The 22,693-nt window shown below is 41.7% G+C and overlaps 2 protein-coding genes across 2 annotated transcripts; one reads left to right on the top strand and one right to left on the bottom strand.

Annotated features, from left to right (window-relative positions):
- Positions 1-677: 677 nt before the first annotated feature.
- On the top strand, positions 678-18,185 carry LOC131220826 (WD repeat-containing protein 26 homolog). The gene is made up of 5 exons (XM_058215674.1): positions 678-1,057; positions 3,821-4,726; positions 12,296-12,397; positions 14,995-15,624; positions 17,754-18,185. Exons 2-5 carry the CDS (start codon positions 3,935-3,937, stop codon positions 17,970-17,972), a joined length of 1,743 nt encoding a protein of 580 aa, XP_058071657.1. The 5' UTR covers positions 678-1,057; positions 3,821-3,934; the 3' UTR covers positions 17,973-18,185.
- Positions 18,186-20,898: 2,713 nt separating this feature from the next.
- LOC131220825 (vegetative cell wall protein gp1-like) lies at positions 20,899-22,231 on the bottom strand. Its single transcript, XM_058215673.1, has 2 exons — positions 21,930-22,231; positions 20,899-21,845 (listed from the first exon to the last, which is right to left on the bottom strand). Exons 1-2 carry the CDS (start codon positions 22,149-22,151, stop codon positions 21,129-21,131), a joined length of 939 nt encoding a protein of 312 aa, XP_058071656.1. The 5' UTR covers positions 22,152-22,231; the 3' UTR covers positions 20,899-21,128.
- Positions 22,232-22,693: the final 462 nt, after the last annotated feature.

Here is a 22,693-nt window from a genome sequence, read left to right as displayed (position 1 = left end):
ACCCAACTCTTCTTACTTATTTCTACACTAAAAACTACCAAGTAGAGCTACATACCACCACACATCTGAATGCCAGAGAGGGATGCGAGGCTGTGTGGGGTCTATATAGATTCCCGTGATAAATCCACTCCGTCCATCAGTTTCTAAACATCACAATATTTTAAAGAAACAAAAATGACGATGTAAAAAATCTCAAGTGGACCACACTACACGAAACAGTGAGAACGGAAACTGCCACCGTTGAAACATTCCTGGAGCCGACCATGTTGTTTATATGCCATCCAAACCGTTCATAGGTTATTAATACTAAAATAAACTGTATGAAAAATATAATCCGGATTCAAAACTTCTGTAGGCCCCACAAAGTTTCCAATAATGGTTGTTCAATCCTCTCTGTTTCGTGTGGTGTGGTCCACATGAGTTTTTTATATTCCTGATTTTTGAAATACTTTTCTATTGTGATGTTTAAAAACTGATGGACGGATTGGATTTGTCACAGGCATCTCTATGGCCCCGACACAGCTTACAACCACTGGAACTTCCTGTAGCAGGCGGCACAGGCAATTCGCGTCCGTGAGAGAGTGCGAGAGAGAGGGAGAGGGACAGAGAGAGGGAGAGAGGAGATCCTGACCCTTCCCTTTTCATTTTCTCCTTCTAACAGTGCTGGTTTCCTCCACGTCAAGATACCTCTCCCTGCCTACCCAAACACACCAAAAGAAGAGAAAAGAAAAGAGAAAAAAAGGACAAAACAACGCCTAATCTCTCTCTCTCTCTCTCTTCAAAATGCAAAACAAAACAACTCGCAGGCATTATCAATGTGAAAGAGCTTTTGGGGGTTTCGCTCTCTTTCCTCTCTCACTCCCCCTCTTTCAAGGCAGTATTTTGGTACCTTTTCTGTATTGGGTCTGAGCCAGTTTGACCAGAAACCGATTGCAAGACCCGAATCGCCTTCTGGGTCTTGCTCAATCTTTTATTTTCTCATCTGGGTCCTTTTTGTTTTGGGAGATTTCTGTTTAGATCCAAGGAATCTCCACCATCGGATAGTTTTTTCTTTCAGGTTAGATGTCTACCGTCGTTTTATACCCTTCATCTCTATTTTGTGGACGTTGTAGTTTTATTTTTATTCTCTACTGGGGTTTTTTCCCCTTATTTTTGCATCTATGGATTGTTTCTGTTGTGGGTTTTGTTGATTTTGTGCTGCTATTAATAATCAGTAAGGATTTTATGAGATGGATTGATATCCACACCCACCCTGATTGATTTTCATGCACCCATTTTCCATTTTGGGTGTTGAGATTATACACTTGTGCTAGTTCAATACCCAAAATGGAAAATGGGCGCATGAAAATCAATCGGGGTGGAGTAGATAGCATCTCGCTTCTGTAAATTGAAGTTAAAAATGGAAATCATGCATGAAATACGATGGAGTAGATAGCATCTCGCTTTTGTAAATTGAAGTTAAAAATGGTAATCGGATGCGTCAAATACGTTGGCGGATATGCATATACTTGTGCCAATAAGTCATTCAATAAGACATATATAAACATATACATATATACACATACATGTATGCATACGTGTGCGGATACAACCTGCTTCTTACGAAATTGGTATTTGAATTCCTATTTTTCTCCCCAGAAAACGTTGAAACTATTCAGATGTTTGGATAGTTTTATTATTTGTCTTAGGAATTGTGTTGCTCAGTCATTGATACGTGTAGATTGGTTTGTGTTACCTGGATTCATGGAAATTTCTTTTGGTAGATTAGGTGTGTTTTCGTGCTTCTTTTTTGTTGATTGGAGCTTTTATGAAGACATCCGTTTATCAGTCGGAGTGGATTATTGAGAGTAAGCTTGTTTACTACAAATGTATTGATTGATTCTGATGCTTTGGAGGGATGTAAATAGAAACATCGTTAAAATTGCCTTTTTTTTTTTTTAATTTATCAATCCATACCAAATGAACATAAGATAAGTTTCATTTGGAGTCATTTATTGAAAGGAAGCTCGTGTAGTACAAAAGCACGTGTTATATGTCCTTGGTTCCCACAACCAAACTGAGGGATGGAAAAATAAGAGTGATACATATGCATGTTTTGATCTCCTTCTTTGGAGTTGATTACTGAAAGCAATCTTTAGTAGAATGCTTGCATTTATGTCCTTGTTTTACTTCACTTATGCAAATAGCACATCTGTTTAGATTGCATTTTTAGCAATCTGATCTGAATGGGGTAGCAGTTTGAAACATAAGAAAGTATCACTGCATCTATTACTTTCCTTGTTTGGATTTAGTTTAGCGAAATTGCCACATGTGCACCCAACGGCCGATCTGGTTGGGGCAATCCAGATTGTTTTCATTTGTCGGTTTGTTGGTTCGAGAGATGGCTTTACCGAAGATGCTTTGGAGAACATTAATAGTCTGCACAACTATGATTCTAGTACACATGCTCACATGTATCATACACATCGCACATATGTACCTCAATCCAAAATGTCCAAAATGGTGGGCCCCACTTTAGACCAGGCATAGCCGGAAAATATATTGATTAACCAATGTTAACCTCCATTTTATGGACATTTATATGTTTATTTGGAATTGTGACATTTTTAAACTTTAGCTGTCTATTCGATGGCCATCCATGAGACAGCTAGGATCCATTCGTTCATCACATTCCCTTTCCTCCAAGCCTACCTTAGCTAACCAGGATCATAACACATGCTACCTGCCATGAACCACAATCCACAATTTGTGGTCCCACAATCTAGGTAATCCTGGTTTGGAGTGGTTTAAAGAAAGTTCTCTTTTTCTTTTACTGAAATTTATGTCTCTGTTTGTGTGTGTGTGTGTTTTTTTTTTTTTTTTTTGAGAGCTCTCTCCCTGTTCTCCTTTGAGTCTTCGACAGTGATAAATAGAACATTCATTAGATATCTGTTTTAAGAATCCGATTTGAATGGGGGTTTGAGCCCTAGCTCACTTGTTGACAACCTGTGTTTCAACATTGAGGACTTGTGTTTGAGCCCAGATTACCTATCAAAAAGAAGGGAAAAAGAAGAAGTAAAAAATCCAATTTGAACTGGCTAACAATTTGAAAAATAAGTCCTATTTAGAAGAATGTTTTCGTCAGCTTGGCTGGAGTTGAGAATCAAAATAGAGCTCATTTGCTACCAACCCATGTCTGACTCTCCTCCTTTTGCTTCAATAGAGATGAATAACACAATCATTTAGGTTGCAGTTTAATAATTTGAACCGAAAGGGGGTACTGATGAGAAATATTAGATTTAAAACTTGGGAGTTTGTTTGTGTTTGTGATGTCAACTTGCATCGATGTTCTTCACTTAATTATTTTAACCTTTAGTTACAAATTCACTGCCTGGAGTAGAATTTATGTAATGAGGCTCATTTATGGGAGGTCTATATGCTGACCTCTTCTTTTCTTGCGGCCATGATTGCAATTTTTCATTTTCTTTCAGTCCTAGGGGAATCCATTACAGCAATGATTGCCATTACATAATGGTAACTGTCCATCATATTTCCTCATACTGTTTTCGATTGAAAGTGATGAAATAGCTCATCTGATGAGCGCCTTTGGTCAAGCAGTAGAATAGTTTGCCACCATAGTACAGGCCCCTGTTCTTTTCCTGGTTGGCATATTAACATGTTCTCGATTTAGAAAAAAGAATCACTCAGTTGCATTGCTGGCAATCTAATTGAATTTGGGCAATAATGAGATGCTTGTAATTAGTAAGTGTGGCTTTATTTCCTGACTAATAGCATGTAGTTTCAAGGCTTCGTAATCTTTTTCGTCGATTTCTTTTTGCAGGAACATTGTTTCAATTCAGATTAACTGGAAGGCGTCCGTGTTAAATTCTTCTGATTTTTAGCCACAGTTTACCTTTCACCATTCCAAATATACATGGGCTGAATTGGGCATTTCATGGGAAGTGTAGAGGAGGATGTACCACCCTCGAAACGTGTGAAATTATCCTCACAAGAATCGAGGAGCCTTGCTGAAAACTCATTTTTCATAGAGCCTGCCAGCTTGCTTGGAGATACAATGGCCCGACCCCTACTGTCCCAAGGGGATGAAGAGTTGGTTGGTTCTGAAGGAGTTATCAAAAAGGTGGAATTTGTTAGAATCATAACAAAGGCGCTGTATTCCCTTGGCTATGAGAGAAGTGGTGCACTTCTTGAAGAAGAGTCGGGCATAGCCTTACATTCGTCCATGGTTAGCTTATTTAGGAAGCAAGTGCTTGATGGGAATTGGGATGAAAGCCTGGCCACATTGAGAAAAATTGGCCTTTCTGATGAAAATGTGAAGTCTGCATCTTTCTTGGTATTGGAGCAAAAGTTCTTTGAATTTCTAGATAAGGACAGAGTCATGGATGCATTGAAGACACTAAGATCTGAGATTTCGACTCTCGGCATAAACAAAAAGCGGGTGCATGAGCTTACTGAATTCATTGTATCTCCTAAACATTATAGATTGTTTCGGTTCACCATTTATGATATTTCGAGTGCAAAGTCACGCATGGGGCTTCTTGAGAAATTGCAGAATTTGCTTCCTCCGGCAGTTCTGATACCGGAAAGAAGGTTAGAACATTTGGTTGAACAGGCCCTCAATGTGCAACGTGATGCTTGTGTCTTTCACAACTCTTTGGATAGTGCATTGTCATTGTATTCAGATCACCAATGTGGAAAAGATCAAATTCCTTCTCAAACTCTTCAGGTAAGAGCTTGTATTTGAGATGTGGGCCTTCATCTACTTCAAGCCTTTGATTTAGCTTTCATAGGTTATATCTACATCCTTCCTTTGTTTGGCATGTATATGGTAATTTTCACCATTCTTTTATTTCTTAAGTTATCATATTAGCTGCGGTGATTATATCCTTGAATTTTTTGAACACTAGTTATGTTTTTTGTCAGTAGTACACAATGCATTTTCTTTTCTTTTTCTTTCTTAGACATGTATAGCATTTCATAATCTTATCTCATTGGAAGTGCACATGATGGATTGTTTGATATTCGTTTGAAGGGGAACGCTTCGGTGGTACCGGTACCACCATAAGCTTTGGTAGTATGGACAGAAGTGGAACCCATGTGATTCTACCCATGACATCCACCCCGCCCATCAGATGCGTGGCATCAAGTTACCCACGGTAAATGAAACTTAGCCCGATCCAAAATTCATGTGGGCTACACCACAAGGAACAAGTTGAGGGTGGACGCGTATTGTTGATTTGAACAGGGGGACTGCCATGTAGTGTCTCTGCAATCCAGGCCATTCTTACCATTCATCTGGAGTGAATGAAGGTCAGGCCCAAAATCAGGCTGTCTTGAAACTCAGGTGGGCCTGGTACAAACAAAGGTGGGTGTTCCCTCCCGTCTTGTCCCCTGTTATGTGACCAACCTGAGTGTTGGTACAAGCTGATTTTTTTACTTTGGTGCTAAAATAAGCTTATGGATCTGAAGGATGGATTGGATGTCCTGTAGGCATTATGCCTGATGCCACTGTAAGCTTACAATGGTACCGGTACCATTGGAGTGCACCTCTTGTTCAAATACACTTAGTAAGACATCGGAATCCATGCATTACAATTCTCGACTCTTATCTTTGATTTTTGATCCTCTTGATGTTATTGATTTTGTATGCTTTATGCTTCTGTAAGTTGTTATGGAGAAATTATTGTAACATTAGCAGTTAAAAGATTACTCATGAACAATTATTCAAGCAGCTGCTCCTAATTAGAGTGTCTTTGCTAGTGGCTGCCAGAAATAGGGGGATATGATGTTCAATGAGATTATTTACTCAGCCCGGAAGTCTGATTCTGGTGGGCTACTTTACTGCCATTTGACTTTTACTCTGAAACTTTTTTCGGTGTTTCATTTGTGGCTTTAGCAAAGTCATATTCGCCGACAAATGCATAATTATCTTAAATAATTAATTGATATATTTACAAAATAATAATATATTGTAGTTATTTCTTTTTAAAAGATCCAATACTAGTAATAGTAGTAATAATAATAATAACAATAACCATAGTAGCAATAGAAATAGTAATTATAAACTGAAAATAAAAGGAGAAGTAACTCAAATGATAATATATTAAAAAGTTAAATATCCTTCAAAAAAAATTATAAAGTTAAATGTAAGAGAAGTAACCCAAATGATAAAAGACAACAAATAAACATGATAATTAATATTTTATATGAGCAGCGTCAGACATGCTTCTCCATTGACAGGGCACAATTTCAGAGTGTAGCGTCTTTGTTACGTAGGTTGATGGTTGGTTGACTTAGATTCTGGGAAGGTGCATGATATGCTGATCATGGATTTAAGTAGTGGTTTTGGAGTGTGACTTGCGCTAACTCAGTCTTACTCAGTTCTGTTTCTTCGTATTGGTGTGGTGACTTGTTTCGTTTTGGACCAAAACCCATGCGACTCAGATGAGACCAAGTCATATTTGATGATTTCTCAAACGATCTGCAGATGCTAATGGATTAGCTTTGATTGAAGTGTTCTAAATAGATATGATGGTATATCTTCAGTATTCAATTTATGGTTATGATAAACAGGGGTTTCATAGGTTTCTTCAAAGTGTCTTGTAGATTATATCAATCATCAAGGCGGAACTCTCTCCTTTCCCATCTACCATTGTAGCAAAAACTATCACCAACCATCTTCAAGAATGCCTCATGAAGCCAATGTATGTGGATATTTGGAAAGTTTGGGCAGCCAGTGTATTTTCCACTTACAATGTGTAGATGAAACTGTACTTGCAAGAAGAAGATATGGATGAGGTAAATGATCAGGGAACAGATGTGTGAAACATCTGTTTTTTTTTTTTTTTGGAGCAAGCAACGAGAAGCTATACTAATATTAATTAAGAAAGAGGGGAAGAATTCCCATACAGAGGCCTGAATGGCTGATTACTTCCTTAGCTAGAACATCTGTGATATCTTTTGTTTGAGAATAAACAAAAATTTTATTGAGAAAACCTGACTAAGAAAAACTAAGATGGGAGATTACAGCCGTTACAAGGGCAAGACAATACAAGCATCCAGCTCCTTAAGGCCAGAAATCCAAAGAGCTACCAAGACCATAACCTTTCTAACAACCCGATCCATGGAATCACTCCTATTATCAAAGCACCAGCTATTCTGCTCTCCCCAAATGGCCCAAAGAACCCCTCCAAACTGCCACGAATCTGATGGGTTTTCAGCGAGTGGTGGCTTTTTAGCTCTTATTTTGTCAAGCGGGGGATCAAACGATGGTTTGCTAAAGTGCATCCAAATGCACAAACAAATTGTGGTTTGGCTTTAAAACGGCTTCTTGGCATTAAAACCCCCTTTTGAGGGTGTCTATACGGGCCTTAAAGAATTGGCTCCAAAGAAGAGAAAGGCCGCCAACTAGTGTAGGAATAGGCAGTGAACAATCTCCTCTGCAGATTCACACATTGTGTGCCTATTTGGGCAAGCAAAACCTCTTTTCCTTAGATGATACACTGTTAGGCTCTTGTCTTGCACTGCCAGCCAAAAGAAAGCCACTACTTTTGACTACCATAGGGAGACAGATGATTCTGAAGAAAGTTTCCGGAAGAAGGATCTTGCTGAATAATTGTTTTGAAATCTACAATTGTGTAATATCCAGGATCACATAAGAGAGAAATACTGGTAGTAGGAACATGCACTGACATGATGTAATGATTACACCCTAGTCCCACATTCTGTTTGTGGTTTAGCAACAAAATCTCAATGTTGAAAATTTTGAGGATGTGTATGATTTTTTCTCACTGAAAGCTTCATCATTTTCAGCACTGATCAAAGCAAATGAGGGGATGGGGTGTGATGATTACGCCTTGTCAGCACATGTTCATACTTATTACTCTCTTAGTACCAAACAGACCCTTAGCCAAAAGCGAGAAATGAATGCAGGAAATGGGAGTAATCTTTTTTTTTTTTTTTTAAACGTTGGAAAAGGGAAGTGACAAATGTTAGTATTTGCAAGGGCAAACGCGTTCGTAGTAACTATGGGCAAAAGCAGTGTGTTTTCTAGTGGAGTTTATTAGGTCCCTAGTTGTAGCCTTGTAGGATCCTTCTAGCTAGGTGCTTCTACTTAAAATTGTGCTTTGGACTACCGCTCTTGCTTCCACTTCCAACCCATTTGTTTGTACTTGTTTACATTTCGAAACTCATGCTTCCTTGCTCCTGCACCTGAATCTGTTGCCGCTTCACTTCACACTTCTTTCATCTATAATTACATCTTTGAGAACTTTCATGTCCAGTTGGTTCATACGATGCTGGCGAAGCTAAAGCTGGAGCACTGCTTTTGCGATTAAGGATTGAAGCTTTCGTGGGGTACTCTTGTGGCAGATGGTGATTCTTAATATGCCATCCATTGGTTGACCATGGGATTCTACCATGGAGTGTTGTCGTTTTAAGAGGAAGTGAGAGGGATAATGATGGAGCTCAATCCGTACTTTGCCCATGTTCATATGGAAGCTAATTCTGAAGCAGATAGTCTCATGAGGGATTTAATTGGGAAATAGGCTCATGAGGGATTTAATTGGGAAATCTTCTCACTATGGAGTCTATCCTCTGTTGTTGTAGCTTGCTTTCATTTTCCTGATGTTAGCAGTTGTTCCATTTCCTTTCCTTCTATAAAATCATCATCATCGATAAATTTTTTATTTATTTTTGTTATGTGAGATTGATGTTGGTAGATGTGGGGCCCAGTGTTATGTTTACAGAATCCAAGCTGTTTATAAGATGCATCACATCAGAAAACCCTCAGATCACCAAAATCAGTCTGATTGAAAACTCAGATGGGCTACAACACAGGGAACATCCTGAGAGGGGATGCCCACTATTGATTAACACTGGGGGCCTGCTGTGTGTGAATGTATAATAAAGGACAGGCTCTTTATCTGGTCCACAGGAAGGATTAGGCCAAAACTCAGGGTGTTTGGCACCGCAAGTAGGCCCCTTCAAAATTCAAGGGTGGGCGGCCCTCCCAGCTTGTTTACTTTGCTATGGCCCACCTTGGTTTTGGATCGGGCTGAGCTTTTGGGTGGCAGGGGTTTTCTGAGGTGGGGGGCCCACCGTGTTTGTGTATGTAATAAAGGAAAGACCCTTCATCCAGTACACATGAAGGTTTAGGCCAAAACTCAGGGTGTTTGGCACTTCAAGTAGGCCCCTTTAAAATTCAAGGATTAGAATTCCCCTCCCAGCTTGTTCGCTTTGCTATGGCCTGCCTTGGTATTGGATCGGGCTGAGTTTTGAGTGCCAGGGGTTTTCTGAGGTGACGCATCTGATAGATGTGTTTGATGGTGTGAATGCATCACGTGGGCTTCACATCTTCCTGGCACCAACATAAGCTTTCATTGGTACTGCCGTACTGGTACTACTGGAGTGCACCCACTTAGAAAATGGGATCATTGCAATCAAGGTGATTATCTTATTCTCAGGTATGGTTTATGTGCTATTTAGAACTTCACTTGGTTGTGGTTGGTGGGCTGGTTAAGCTCCAACATGATCTCCTCTGGAGTGAGAACTTATCCATTAAGATGCTCAGCATGTTGGATTGGAATGCAAGTTCAATAGGAATTTTCATAGATGTGAGGCTTTAGTTAAAAACTGATGGATTGGAGATTCCCATAAGTGATTTGTTTCATTATCTTGTCTGTATCATCCAGAAAGGATGGAGAGATTGAGGAGGATGTTTCCAACAGAATTAGAGTAGGTGGGCGTAGTGGAGCTCTGCCTCTGGACCATCACGTGTTTACTGCAGACGGTGATCAAACTTAAGGAAGAATTTTAAAAGATAGCCAGTAGAATCATAGATTGCCAATGTTATACAGGTTTGAGTGTTGGGCAATTAAAAGGTAACAACAGTAGATTAATGTTACATGGATTTTGGATGTTGAGATGGATGTTTGGGAAGACTTGGAAGGATGGAAATAAGAATGAGGCCATTCAAAGCAACTTGATAGTAGCCCCAATTGAAGGAAAAACCTATTGAGAGCTGACTGAGCTAGTTCGGGTAGGTGTAAAAAGACTTGGATAGATTGGACGTTATGTAGGAACTTTTGGGAAAATGGGATTCATAAAGCTGGCCCCAAAAAGCTGGGACAGGCTGCGAGGGTCACCTCCAACTTAGTGTTTTGCTTTCCTATTGGTTTTTTTAGTGAAATTAGTCATCATTAAAATAAAATAAAAAATAAATAAAAAAAGAAAAGAAAAGAAAGAAAGAAAGAAAGATAGAAAAGAAAAGAAAAGAAAAGAAAAAGCTGGCCTGCAAAAGCAGGGCACACTATGATGATGATAAGAGTATTTCTGGACAGGCCCTTGAAGAGTTTCTGGAACTTCGTTAGATGCTAGCCTTTGTTCTAATCAATGCCGGTCCAAATAATGGGATAGGATTTACTCCGGATGTGATGTTATTCTGCAAATAGTATTCTCTCTCTCTCTCTCTCTCTCTCTCTCTCTCTCTCTCTCTCTCTCTCGTCAGTCATCTCAATTGTTTGGATCTCCTTTTTCCTCTAAGAAAAAATTCGTATTGATGACCAACTTGGTTAGTGTGAGATTGCACCTTGATTCTTTGTGGTTTTTGTCGTAATCTTTACATAACATGTAGTTGTCCATTCATACGTTCTGGTAGGCCTGCTAACTATGGAACATTTCTAGGTTTATATATAAATATTCCATTTGATAGTGTTGCGGCCAACTCTTGTGCAAGGATGTGGACCATGAATATGAGCTCTAGGCTTTTATGATGGATTATTTTTACTTCAGTATTTGACATGAGAGGAACTCTGAGGGCCTGTTTGGCGCAAGATTAGCTGGTATTAAGTGGGATGGAATTTCAAATCCCTCATAAGAAAAACCATCCTTGTTTGGTTTGTCCTATCAAAGCTAGGGTTTCCAACATTGGGTCTTGCGCCGGTTTAGATGATGGAGCAAGGAGGGTTTTATGCAATCCCTTCCGCTGCAAGCAGGAATTTTCGGAATCCTTCGGATTTCCTGCTAAAGCTTTTACGCGGGACGTTCTGGTGCTGGGAAGGAAGGTGTGGCTCACCTTGATGTTTGTGAGGAATCCAATCCGTCCATCCATTTTGCGAGATCATTTTAGGGCATGCGACAAAAAGTGAGGTGGATCCAAAACTCAAGTGGGCCATACGAGAGAAAATAGTGAGGATTCGGTGACCGCCGTTGAAACATTCATATGGCCACAAAATTTTTGTATCACGCTGAGGTTTTTTGTGTTATCGGTTCATCCCGGCAGGAATGACCTTATAAACGGTTGGAATGACATATAAACATCAAGGTGGAGCTCAGGAAGGTTTCAATGGTAGGAATTCCCCACTGTTTCCTCTCATATGGCCCACTTGAGTTTTGGATCTGCCTGACTTTTGGTAGCATGTCCTAAAATGATTTCGCAAAATGGATGAACAGGGTGGATTCCTTACAAACATCAAGGTGGGCCCCACCTTGCTTCCTAGCATGGGTTTTCAAACACGGTTTTCAAGATTGTAAGTTGTTGTCCATATACAACCAAACACTATATGGAATCAAAACATGTATTTAAGCCATACCTCCTAGATGATCCAAACACCAAAGTGAATAGGCTCACTCCCATGGCATTAAGAGACAATCCACCAACAAGTGCATTTATTGAAAAAAAGCAATTCCATCCCACCTAATACCAACTAATCCCTTGCACCAAACACCCCCTAAAGTCTTCATATGTCATGTAATTGATCCTTCACATGCATTTAGAACCACAACTTGGGTGCTCAAAAGGAAAAAAAAAAAAGAAAAAAGAAGAAGAAGAAGAGCCCCTTTTGCTCAATCTATGCCAGAAAGTGCGGAAATACTAAGAGGTGGATTGCCTTTACTCAGAACCCCATTATTCATTTACTCACTTGGGTCTGCCGAAGGTATTCAATAACCACAATTGCCACTGTAATTACCGTTACGATGTCGGCCATAACAGCCATTAAAATAATAATAAAAACTGTATTGCTCATAACAGACTGTTATGGGCCATTTTTTCTGTAATGGTTGTTACAGCTCCATAATGCGTAACAGTTCCCACCATCACTGTTATGTAACCATTTTCTAATACCTTGGGTCTGCCAGATTTCTGCTCACCTACCTGAAATTATTTTAAAATGTCTGATCCACAATTATAATAAACCATGCATGCACGTGTTGATATTTGCAGTTAGATATGTTATTCGTAATTTGGAAACTTCGGTAACTGTTTTCTTATAATCTTGTTTCACCTATGGAGCAGGTACTTCAGGGCCACCTTGATGAAGTATGGTTTGTGCAATTCTCGAATAATGGGAAATATTTAGCCTCATCATCGAACGATCAATCTGCAATTATATGGGAGGTAATCTTTTTCACTTTCGAGCATTTATATGGAAGCCAGACTGAGGCGGGCAACCATTTTGTTCTTTGGTTCTCTGCTGAATTACATTGATGCATTGCAATGCTGAAATTTTTTCTGTTTTGCTTTCTTCCTGTGCCTAGACTAGAATGAAGATATGTACTATGTACATATGTATCTGCATGTTTGTATCACCTTCAACCCATTAGTTATGCAGGAATAGATGGGCCTGCATAGATTCCAAGCTTATCAGGAAAAGTGGGCTTCTCAGCGCCACATTTTCTTGATCCTGTTCTGAGTGTCATGACTCATAAGCATTGGAATTCTGCAATTTTTCCACTATACAAAATGTGTACTCAAAACCACACACACACACACACACACACACACACACACACACATATATATGAGGTCAAAATGTGTGCTATATTGGGAAAAGGAACTATGAGCTTGACCTCATGAGAGCTTCCCATGAGGTCAAGCTCTGTGGGCCCCACCGTGATGTGTATCGGACAACCACTCCATCAATCAGATGCACCCTTCCATGGTGGGCCATGGGCCTAAAAATCGGGCCAATGCATGACTTAGCGGGTGACATCACATAGAATAGTTGAAAGTGGATTGCCACTCATTGAAACCTTCGTGATTATTTATGGAGCCCATTGAGATGTGGTTCAGACATCCAGCCTATTTTTGTCTGTCTCACTTGGATGAAAGGTCATAGAAAATTTCAGGCCATTCCAAAACTCAGGTGGGCCCCACCAAGTGCTTTTAGATGTTTTAGGCATGATTTCACATGGTTCGGGATTGTGTGGCCCACCTAAGTTTTGGATTTGGCTGATTTTTTAGACATCCTATAACCTAGAAGGGACTCATCAAATGCATGGTGTGAACGTTCAACACACATCACAGTGGGGCCCACAGAGGTCAACATCATGGGAAATTCCCATTAGATCGACCTCATAGAACCTTCTCCCTACATACATATGTATAGGGTTTTGCTAACATCCTCACCTTCATGGGCATGTTAGCAACGTCCCTAAAGCTTTTTAACAGCACACGGGGTGACCTATCGTTGATCTGAATCATTCATTTATTTCATACAATTAGGGGCAAACCATGGTGCAAGAATCACACCAATCAAATGATCCTAACCCTTTGAATGGGGCCGATTTGTAACCACCTTCCTTTGTTTATGAGCCATAAATCACGTCGTTAGAATTATCAAATCAAATGTTACTTCAGAATAATAAGAAATACAAAGTGGCATCTATCTACTAGATGTTTCAAGATGACCTATTTTGCTTCTCCGGTCAATCTTGACTATCCATTTTCATGCTATTGATTGGAAGCTTAGGATCACCCTATTGGCATAATTTTTACACAATTGCTTGCTCCTATAGCTAATAAATGAACGTTCCGATTGACAATAGGTCACCCCTGTCTGCCATTTAGAAGGTTTGGGGACATTGCTAATGTCTCCATGATGGTAAGGGACATGAGCAAAACCCATATGTATGTATGTATGTATGGGTTTTGCTAACGGTTCTGATCGACAATAGTCACCCCTATTTGCCATTCAGAAGGTTTAGGGATGTTGCTAACGTCCCCATGAAGGTGGGGACATTAGCAAAACCAATATGTATGCATGTATGGGTTTTGCTAACGTCCCCAAAGCTTTTAATTTACACATGGAAGGGCCAATTGTCAATTTGAACTATCCATTGTTTCATACAACTATGGACAAGCCATGGTGCAAAAATCTCACCAATTGGATGACCCTAAGCATCCAATCAACATCGAAAATGGACTCTAAAGATTGAACCGATAAACAAAAAAGGTCCAATCATCATCTTCAACCATCTATTCAATAGATCCCACTTTGCATTGCTTATGATTCCAAAGTAGCACTTTGGTTTTGGTGATTTTAACCATGCAATCCATGGCTCATAAAAAACAGACGATTGTAACAAATTAGCCCTTATTTGTAGAGTTAGGATCATCGGGTCACCATGATTCTTGCACCATGGCTTGCTCCCAATCAAGGTGTTCCATAACAGTAACGGTGGCCGTAATGGTCACCACCATTACCTTTACAATACGGGGCATAACGGCTGTTACAGCCCCATAACGGCCGTTACGGTCTCTCTTATTTATTTATTTATTTATTGAAAAAACTCCCGAAAAACTTGTAGCTGGCTTGTAATGTAGATTAAAAAGTATGAAAAACCTGTATCTGTCCCATAATAGACCATTACAGGACTATTATGGCCTTTATAGGGGACGTAACGTGCCGTTAACAGCAATTACAGCTCTTCTTTTTTTTTTTTTTCCATAACGGCTGTTACGGACGTTACGATGCCGTAACGTGTAACGGTTGCCACTGTTACCTTTATGTAACGGCCTTTATGGCTCCGTAACGGCCTTTACGGCACACCATGCTCCCAATGCAACTACTGAATGAACTGTCCTGATTGATGATTGGGCACCCCATGTGTCATTTAAAAGCTTTGGGGATGCAGGGACATTAGCAAAACCCTTCTCCTGCTATGATGCTCATCCTTGCTAAGAAAAGAAATCTTGTGCATGCCATATTTCAGGTCAATGAAGATGGCAGAGTATCTTTGCGGCACACACTAACTGGTCATAAGAAACCCGTCTTGACCCTTTCTTGGAGTCCCGATGATCGGCAGCTTCTCACATGTGGATTGGAGGAGGCTGTCAGGCGATGGGACGTTGACTCAGGTGCATGCCTACATGTCTATGAGAAACCCGGCCTTGGCCTAATCTCATGTGACTGGTTCCCTGATGGGAAGCGGGTGTTTTCCGGTGTGATGGATAAGAGCATCTGCATGTGGGATTTGGATGGGAAAGAGCTGGAATGTTGGAAAGGGCAGCGGATGATTAAGACCTCTGACATGGCCGTTACAGCTGATGGGAAGCAGATTATAAGCTTGTGTAGGGAAAAGGCAATCCTTTTGCTTGATACAGAAGCTCAAATAGATAAGGTGATTGAAGAAAACCAGACGATCACATCATTTTCATTATCAAGAGATGATAGCTTTTTGCTGGTGAATCTCATAAACCAAGAAATACATTTGTGGAGCATAGCGGGTGAGCCGAAACTGGTCACCAAGTACAAAGGTCACAAGCGGACCCGGTTCGTGATCAGGTCTTGCTTTGGAGGCTTTAAGCAAGCTTTCATTGCCAGTGGAAGTGAGGATTCACAGGTATGGAATTGCTGTTTCTATTTCTTTCTTCTTTTTTCATTGATAAGTGGAGACAAGTGAGTTTTGAGGTATCATATGAAGAGGCACCTGTACCACTGTAAGCTTACATGGATGTGTGAGCTCATGTTAGCCCCATATGTCAAAAACCATCCCAATTGAACACTGAGGTGGTCCACAGCACAGGGAACTAGATGGGAGGGAATTGCGACCCTTGACTTGGACCAGGGTCCACCTGAGTTGCAAAACAGGCTGATTTTAGGCCAGAGTGTTCATCCAGCCAGATAAAGGTTATGAATTGCCTGGATTGCAGATAAACTACAAGGTGGGTCCTCTATTGAAATCAACAGTAACCATCTACTCTCAACTTGTTTCCCTGTGGTGTGGCCCACCTGAGTATTTTATTGGGCTTGAGTTTTGTGTATGAGGGATAACCTGAATTCATGCATCTGGTGGTCGGCTTGAATGTCATATATACATCAAGTGGGCCCCACTTCTGCCTGCTTCCACCTTAGCTGACAGTGGTACTGGTCCCACAGGAGTGCACCTCTCGTATGAATGCTTATTGAAAGAAAGCTTTTTTCCCCTACAACCGGTTCCCGTTTATCAGGGCTGCATTTCTTGCTTTCTTTTTATTATTTTATTATTTATTATTTATATTTTTTTTAAAGTTGTGACCGTGATTTATTAGAAACCAAACGAATAACACCAAGGAAGAACGAGACGACCACGGCAAAAAATAAGGAGGGGATGGTGAGAAATCATCCATTCCAAAAATCCCAGAATCAAGACCTCAGGACTCAACTCATCTATACAACTCATGACAAAATCCTTGAGACCCACCTCCAAATCTATCACCCTCTCTCTCTGTAAGAAAGTAACACCAATGTTTCTGATCCATCGCTGAGAGTCTTATGTTATCTCCAATCTGTTGGAGGGGCCCACTGTTTTCATGGTATTCATGTCCTGCACAAGTGGTGTGTTGGGGGGAAAAATGTACCATTGCCTGTATGTGATCAGTTCTCTATTTTCACTCACATCAAGTAGATCCATGCATTTCCAAAATTCACATCATGCCCACAAGTGATCTTCACACTCTCTTTTTAAATCCTGAGTTACATTTCTCATCTAAAAAATCACCCTCATATGCACATCCTCTTCTCCATCCACACACTCTGCTACTATTCGAATACTAAATATAGAAAAAAGGTCAAATTTGTAAAAAGCATAGGGTGTAAATGTCATAGTTCAAAACCCAAAAGCTCTACTCGACTCGATGTCCAGTCGGGTCGGGTTGACTCGAAGACTCGAATGAGTTTTAAATTAACTCGATCCAATATCATAAATTTATAATGAGGAATATTGCACGTGTGAATAGATATTTCAAGTCATGAGCTTTGCTAAGCTCATAGTTGATTGCAATAAAGCTCTTATACATGGCATGCGTGCTAGCATAGCACGATCGATCCGAGATCCAATCCATCCATCAGAAGGGCACCCACTATATTCATGCCCTAGCTGAAGAATCAGGTTGATCCACTGGTGAGGCGAGCCACAATTTGCAAAGCAAATTTACAGCTTTGAAAGACTTGGCTAAGTTCACGAACCTCTCCGCCTGTTTCCAATACTGGTGGCCCCATGCTGAGTAGACCAGATTTATTTTTAGGAAAACATGTAGGTCTGACCAACCTAATGGATGGATTGGATCTTGCACCTATGTGCCATGCTGGCACACGTATGGTGCACACGTGTGCACTTAGCAAAGCTCTAAAGTCGTTAAGATAGAGAAGTGTAGCTTCAGTGCATGGAACCCTGGCAACAGGGTTGTGCATCCAACAGCAATGTCGCAGGTTGGGGTTGCTGACTGAGCTACTGTTGCCTGCATTTTCTTCTTCTATACTAAAAGGCTGCTGACTGAGCTACTGACTCAGTTGGGGTTGGAGTCATATCGACCTGACAGACTCGACGTGTCTTGTCAAGTCCAAACCGAGTCAAGCTCGTGGCCGAGTTTCTTAGAGACAGGCATGAATTCTTGTCGAGTCAAGTCGGTGTCCAGTCGATTTGGCGAAAAAGAAAGATAAGAAATCTTTATTTCCATCAGTCTCTCTATCATTGGAAACGTGTCATTGCAGGTTTACATATGGCATAGAAGCACAGGGGACCTCATAGAAGCATTGCCCGGTCATTCCGGTGCCGTCAACTGCGTCAGCTGGAATCCTGCAAACCCGCATATGTTGGCATCAGCCAGTGACGACCGTACGATTCGTATATGGGGATTAAGTAGGCCGTGTCTGAAGCGCAAGGATACGTTTAGCAACGGTGTGGTCCACTGCAATGGAGGCTCAAAATGATTAAAAAAAACACAAACACACATTGGGCGGTCAGGTATTTATTTAATCTTTCTTGGGTCCTTGATATGTAAATTCTTTTACCTTTGTCTTTGGCATGAATAGCAAACAGACGTGTAAATTAAACACTGCTATCTGCCAATAAACCGTTAATTGCGACCATTTTTTAGTTGTTTTTTTAAAATTAATTTCCTTAATTGAAGTTTTTTTTTTAGAGATTTCAAACTTCGATATCTATTTCATTTAATTGCAGTTTTCTTTCTGCATTAGACTGCATGTGCATGAATGTGAGTGCGCTCAATGTGCGTGTGTGCTGTATGTGCACTTGTATGATATAAAACCATAGTTTTAAAAAACCCGAAAACCCTAGGGGACTCGATATCCAGTTGGATCGAGTTGATTCGAAGATTTTATTCGACTTGACTGGATGTTTGTTAATTGAAGGAGTGGTGGTGCTGTTGGTTTGCTGTTTTGTCGACTGCTTGACATTTTGGGTTGGAATCCTACAAACCACTTAAAAGATTTTATTTGAAAACGAATCAAGGTGTGCGGATTGGGCACTACCCTCACCAGGACCTAGCTAGAGAGGGATGGGACCCACTGTGATATCTGTGTTTTATCCAAGCCGTCCATCCATTTTGAAATATCATTTTAGGGCATGATCCAAAAAAGTAGGCAGAGCAAAGGCTCCAGTGGATCACACCACAGGAAGCAGTGGTGACAAGGATCCTCACTGGTGAAACCTTCTTAGGGCCCAGCTTGGTGTTTATTTGCCTCCAAGCTGTTCATAAGGTCACATAGACTTGGATGAAAGGGAAAACATAAACATCAGCTTGATCCAAAACTTCTGTGGCCTCCAAAGAGGTTTTCAGTGGTAGGCATTCGAATCCCCACTGTTTCCTGTGGTGTGGTCCACTAGAGCCTTCGATCTGCCTCCTTTTTGGGTTTATGCCCTAAAATGATCCTTCAAAATGGATGGACGGTTTGGATAGAATATATATCACGGTGGGCCCCATAAAGCCCCTGACAGGTCCGTCCATATCTAGCTATGTCCTGGTCGGGGTAGTGACCCTGACATGTTTTATCCTTGCCGTTGATCTGTTTTGCCAGCTCATTTTAGGGCACGAGCCCAAAATTGAAGCATATCCTTGCCGTTGATCTGTCTTGCCCCTCGTGATCCTCTCACCAACAAACCATAAATTCTGCCTTTTGTCGTAATCCCAAAACAGATTGATTGGATGATCCTAGTCTCTGAATAATGGACATTTGTTTGGAACCATTTGGATCATAAGATTATATGCACAGTAGGCTATGGTTTTCGGTTGGTACAAGTGAGGCCGTGGTCCACCGATCCTGATCATTGTCAGGTGAACCCCATCGTTCATGGGACTAGGGCCCTAAAGTCTTCCGGATTGGAAGATCCTAGCCACCGAAATATGTCATTTTCTAATATGAACCTTTGGCCATTGTTGTACTTCTCTTCTTACTTGACGCAGGAGGACGTGCAGAGGTCGAGCACCGTCTTACTCAAGGATAATTAAGGGAAAAAAAAAAAAAAAAAACAAAGAAGCAAGAAAATAGAAATAATATTCTAAAAAATTCGGAAATTATTAGCTGTTCTCTTACTTATTCCAAGCACTTTTCATGTTGAGTAAAGCCCAATGGTTGAAGAATTATAATCAAACTAAAACTTACTATAAATAGAAAAAATGAAATTAAAATAGAATTTCAACCGTGGATCTGGTGGTATTTGTAAATCCGGCATGCGCAGCCGGACGTAGTGGGGTTGGGTGGCTAAAGTAGTTGGTCTTACTCCAAAATCATATATGGTAAGTTGGATGGCTCATTCCGGTTTGTGAAATAATTCATTTTAAGTTTTGACGGTCCAGATCACCTCCATATCCAATCGGCCCTTTTCTAATTTATCTTGGCCATGAAAGTGTCCGCGACCCGCTCTACATCATTAATAGTGTCTATTTACAGACAACCAATCAAAGGGTTCAGATTGCCACATAGATAATGGTTTTGGTACATGGCCCATCTGCAGTAGATCATTTAAGACCAACGGCTTAGATTCATGAGAAATGGCCCTTACTTGTACGGAGTGGAAACTCAACTATACTGTGCATATCCTTGGGTGATCAAGAAGCCGTGCATCTATAAAGCAGCCTATCTAAACGCCACCACATGCCAGCTTGGCACTAATGTGTGAGATCCAAGCCATCCATCAGGTGATCACAATGTGCAGATGCCCTGCTGAAAAATCAACCTAGTCTACTCATGGATGTGAACTCCAAAGTTAGAAACAAATGGACGGCTTGGGCCTCACCGTGATGTTTGTGTAAAATCTACCCTGTCCATTCGTTTTCGGAGCTCATTTTAGGACATTGAAAGAAAAATGAGGCGGATCCAAGACTCAAGTTGGCCACACGAGAGGAAACAGTGGGGATTCAATGACCACCGTTGAAACATTGGTATGGATATAAAACTTTTGTATCAGGCTAAGCTTTTTATGTTTTCACTTCATCCTGGTAGGAATGACGTTATAAACGGTTTGGATGGCATATAAACATCAAGGTGAATCCCAGGAAAGTTTCAGCGGTAGGAATTTCTTTCCCCAACTTTGCCTCTAGTGTGGCTAACTTGAGTTTTAGATCGGCCTCATTTTTTCTTGGTTACCCTAAAACGAGCTCTCGAAACGGATGGACGGGCTGGATTTGTCACAAACATCACGGTGGGCCCCACCCAGCATCGCAGCGCAGAACTACCTGTCAAAGGCTTTCGGAGGAAATCCGTGTCCATTGGAGCTGCTTGCTTTTGTTCAGGAGAGTCTGCATGGTGGACCGCACTTGATTGGCAGCTTGGATCTTTCACAAGTGCCACACGTGAGCTAATCAAACCTCAGAAATTATGAATCTTAAACTGCAAATCCAATAAACATCACAAATCCTCCTAAATACATAATAATAATAATAAATAAATAAAACAACAAACGTGGCAGTGGCACCACACGTGCTAACAAAGATCTCGCACATGCAATACTAGTTCCCACGTGACACTCCCTCACAATCAAAGAACTTCTACTAAAAATGGTGTTATTGATGTTCCACTAAAACCCAATGTTACACCAACATGAAGTGTAGTATGATAGGTGGGCCATCATGGGCTAGTGCCTGATGGCGGTGGAGGGATGGATGGGACCAAAGGAAGGGTTGGGATGTAAGGGAGGGTCGGGACGGTTGGGATGGATGGTAGTGGTGGCACTGTGACCTTAGGCATGGTTGGCACTGCAGGCAATGGTGGCAATGTGGGCTTTGGCATCTCCGGCACTCCCGGCAATGGCGGAAATGTGGGCTTCGGCATCGTTGGCACCTCAGGCAACGGCGGTGATGTGGGCTTCGGCATTGCCGGCGCCTCAGGCAATGGTGGCGATGTGGGCTTCGGCATTGCCGGTGCCTCGGGCAATGGTGGGGATGTGGGCTTTGGCATCGCCGGCGCCTCGGACAATGGCGGCGATGTGGGCTTCGGCATCGCCGGTGCCTCGGACAATGGCGGCGATGTGGGCCTGGGCATTGCTGGCACCTCTGACGTTGGCGGCGATGTGGGCTTCGGCATTGCCGGTGCCTCGGGCAATGGCGGCGATGTGGGCTTCGGCATTGTCGGTGACTCGTGCAATGGCGGTGATGTGGGCTTTGGCATCTCCGGCGCCTCGGGCAATGGCGGCGATGTGGGCTTCGGCATTGCCGGTGTCTCGGGCAATGGCGGCGGTGTGGGCTTGGGTATCTCCGGTGCTTCGGGCAATGGCGGCGATGTGGGCTTCGGCATTGCCGGTGTCTCGGGCAATGGCGGCGATGTGGGCTTGGGCATTGCCGGCGTCTCGGACAATGGCGGCGATGTGGGCTTCGGTGTCGTCCACATTGCGGGGGATGGCGGTGACATGGGCTTCGGCATCACCGGGACCTCAGGCAATGGCGGTGATGTGGGCTTCGGCATTGCCGGCACTGCAGGAGAAGGCGGCAACTCAGGCTTCGGCAGAGTTGGGAACGTTGGCAGAGTGGGCTCCACTGGTGGTGGGGCCACGAGCTCAGTATCCAGCAAATGGCGGGCCGCACGGGACGGTCTGGGGCCCAATAATAGGACCACAAGGAGGACACTTAAGAAGAAGCAAGTCTTACAAGCCATTGCAGTTTGGAATCAAAAGAGTTTAGAAAGATATGGAGGAGATGGGGGACTGTGATGAGTGGTGGTGATGAGAAATTGAAGTGGGGTATTTATAGAGAGGTTGAGATGATTAAATAAGGGACGCTTGTTTGTGGGATTTCATGGGTTGTTAGAGCTATCGTGTGGAGGTTTAGTTAGTTGAGAAAAAAAAAAAAAAAAAACCTTTAATACTCTGGATGAGCGTGTGGTTGTTGCTCAGGCACTTGTTAATTACTTGCAAATTTCATAAGAGTATCCCATGGTCTTGTTTCAGAAATCAAGTGTCCACAAAACAGAGGTTTGGATTATTTAAGAAATCTGCTTTTTGGACTGTAACAGTGGATTCTACATTTAGTCTGTATAATTTGAGTTAATACATGCATGACAACCATTTCTCAGTGCCTGCGTATCAAGCGTCATACGCAGCCAGAGTATCCCGCACAGAATATTATTGTAGTCGGAAGCTGTGTTGGCTCACGGAGATGCCAGTCACAAATCCACTCCGTCCATCAGTTTTGCAAGAC

Source organism: Magnolia sinica, chromosome 12 (genome assembly GCF_029962835.1).
Source record: "Magnolia sinica isolate HGM2019 chromosome 12, MsV1, whole genome shotgun sequence".
Lineage (NCBI taxonomy): Eukaryota > Viridiplantae > Streptophyta > Magnoliopsida > Magnoliales > Magnoliaceae > Magnolia > Magnolia sinica.
Note: the sequence above shows the minus strand (reverse complement) of the source record. Positions and strands in the feature narration are given on the sequence as shown.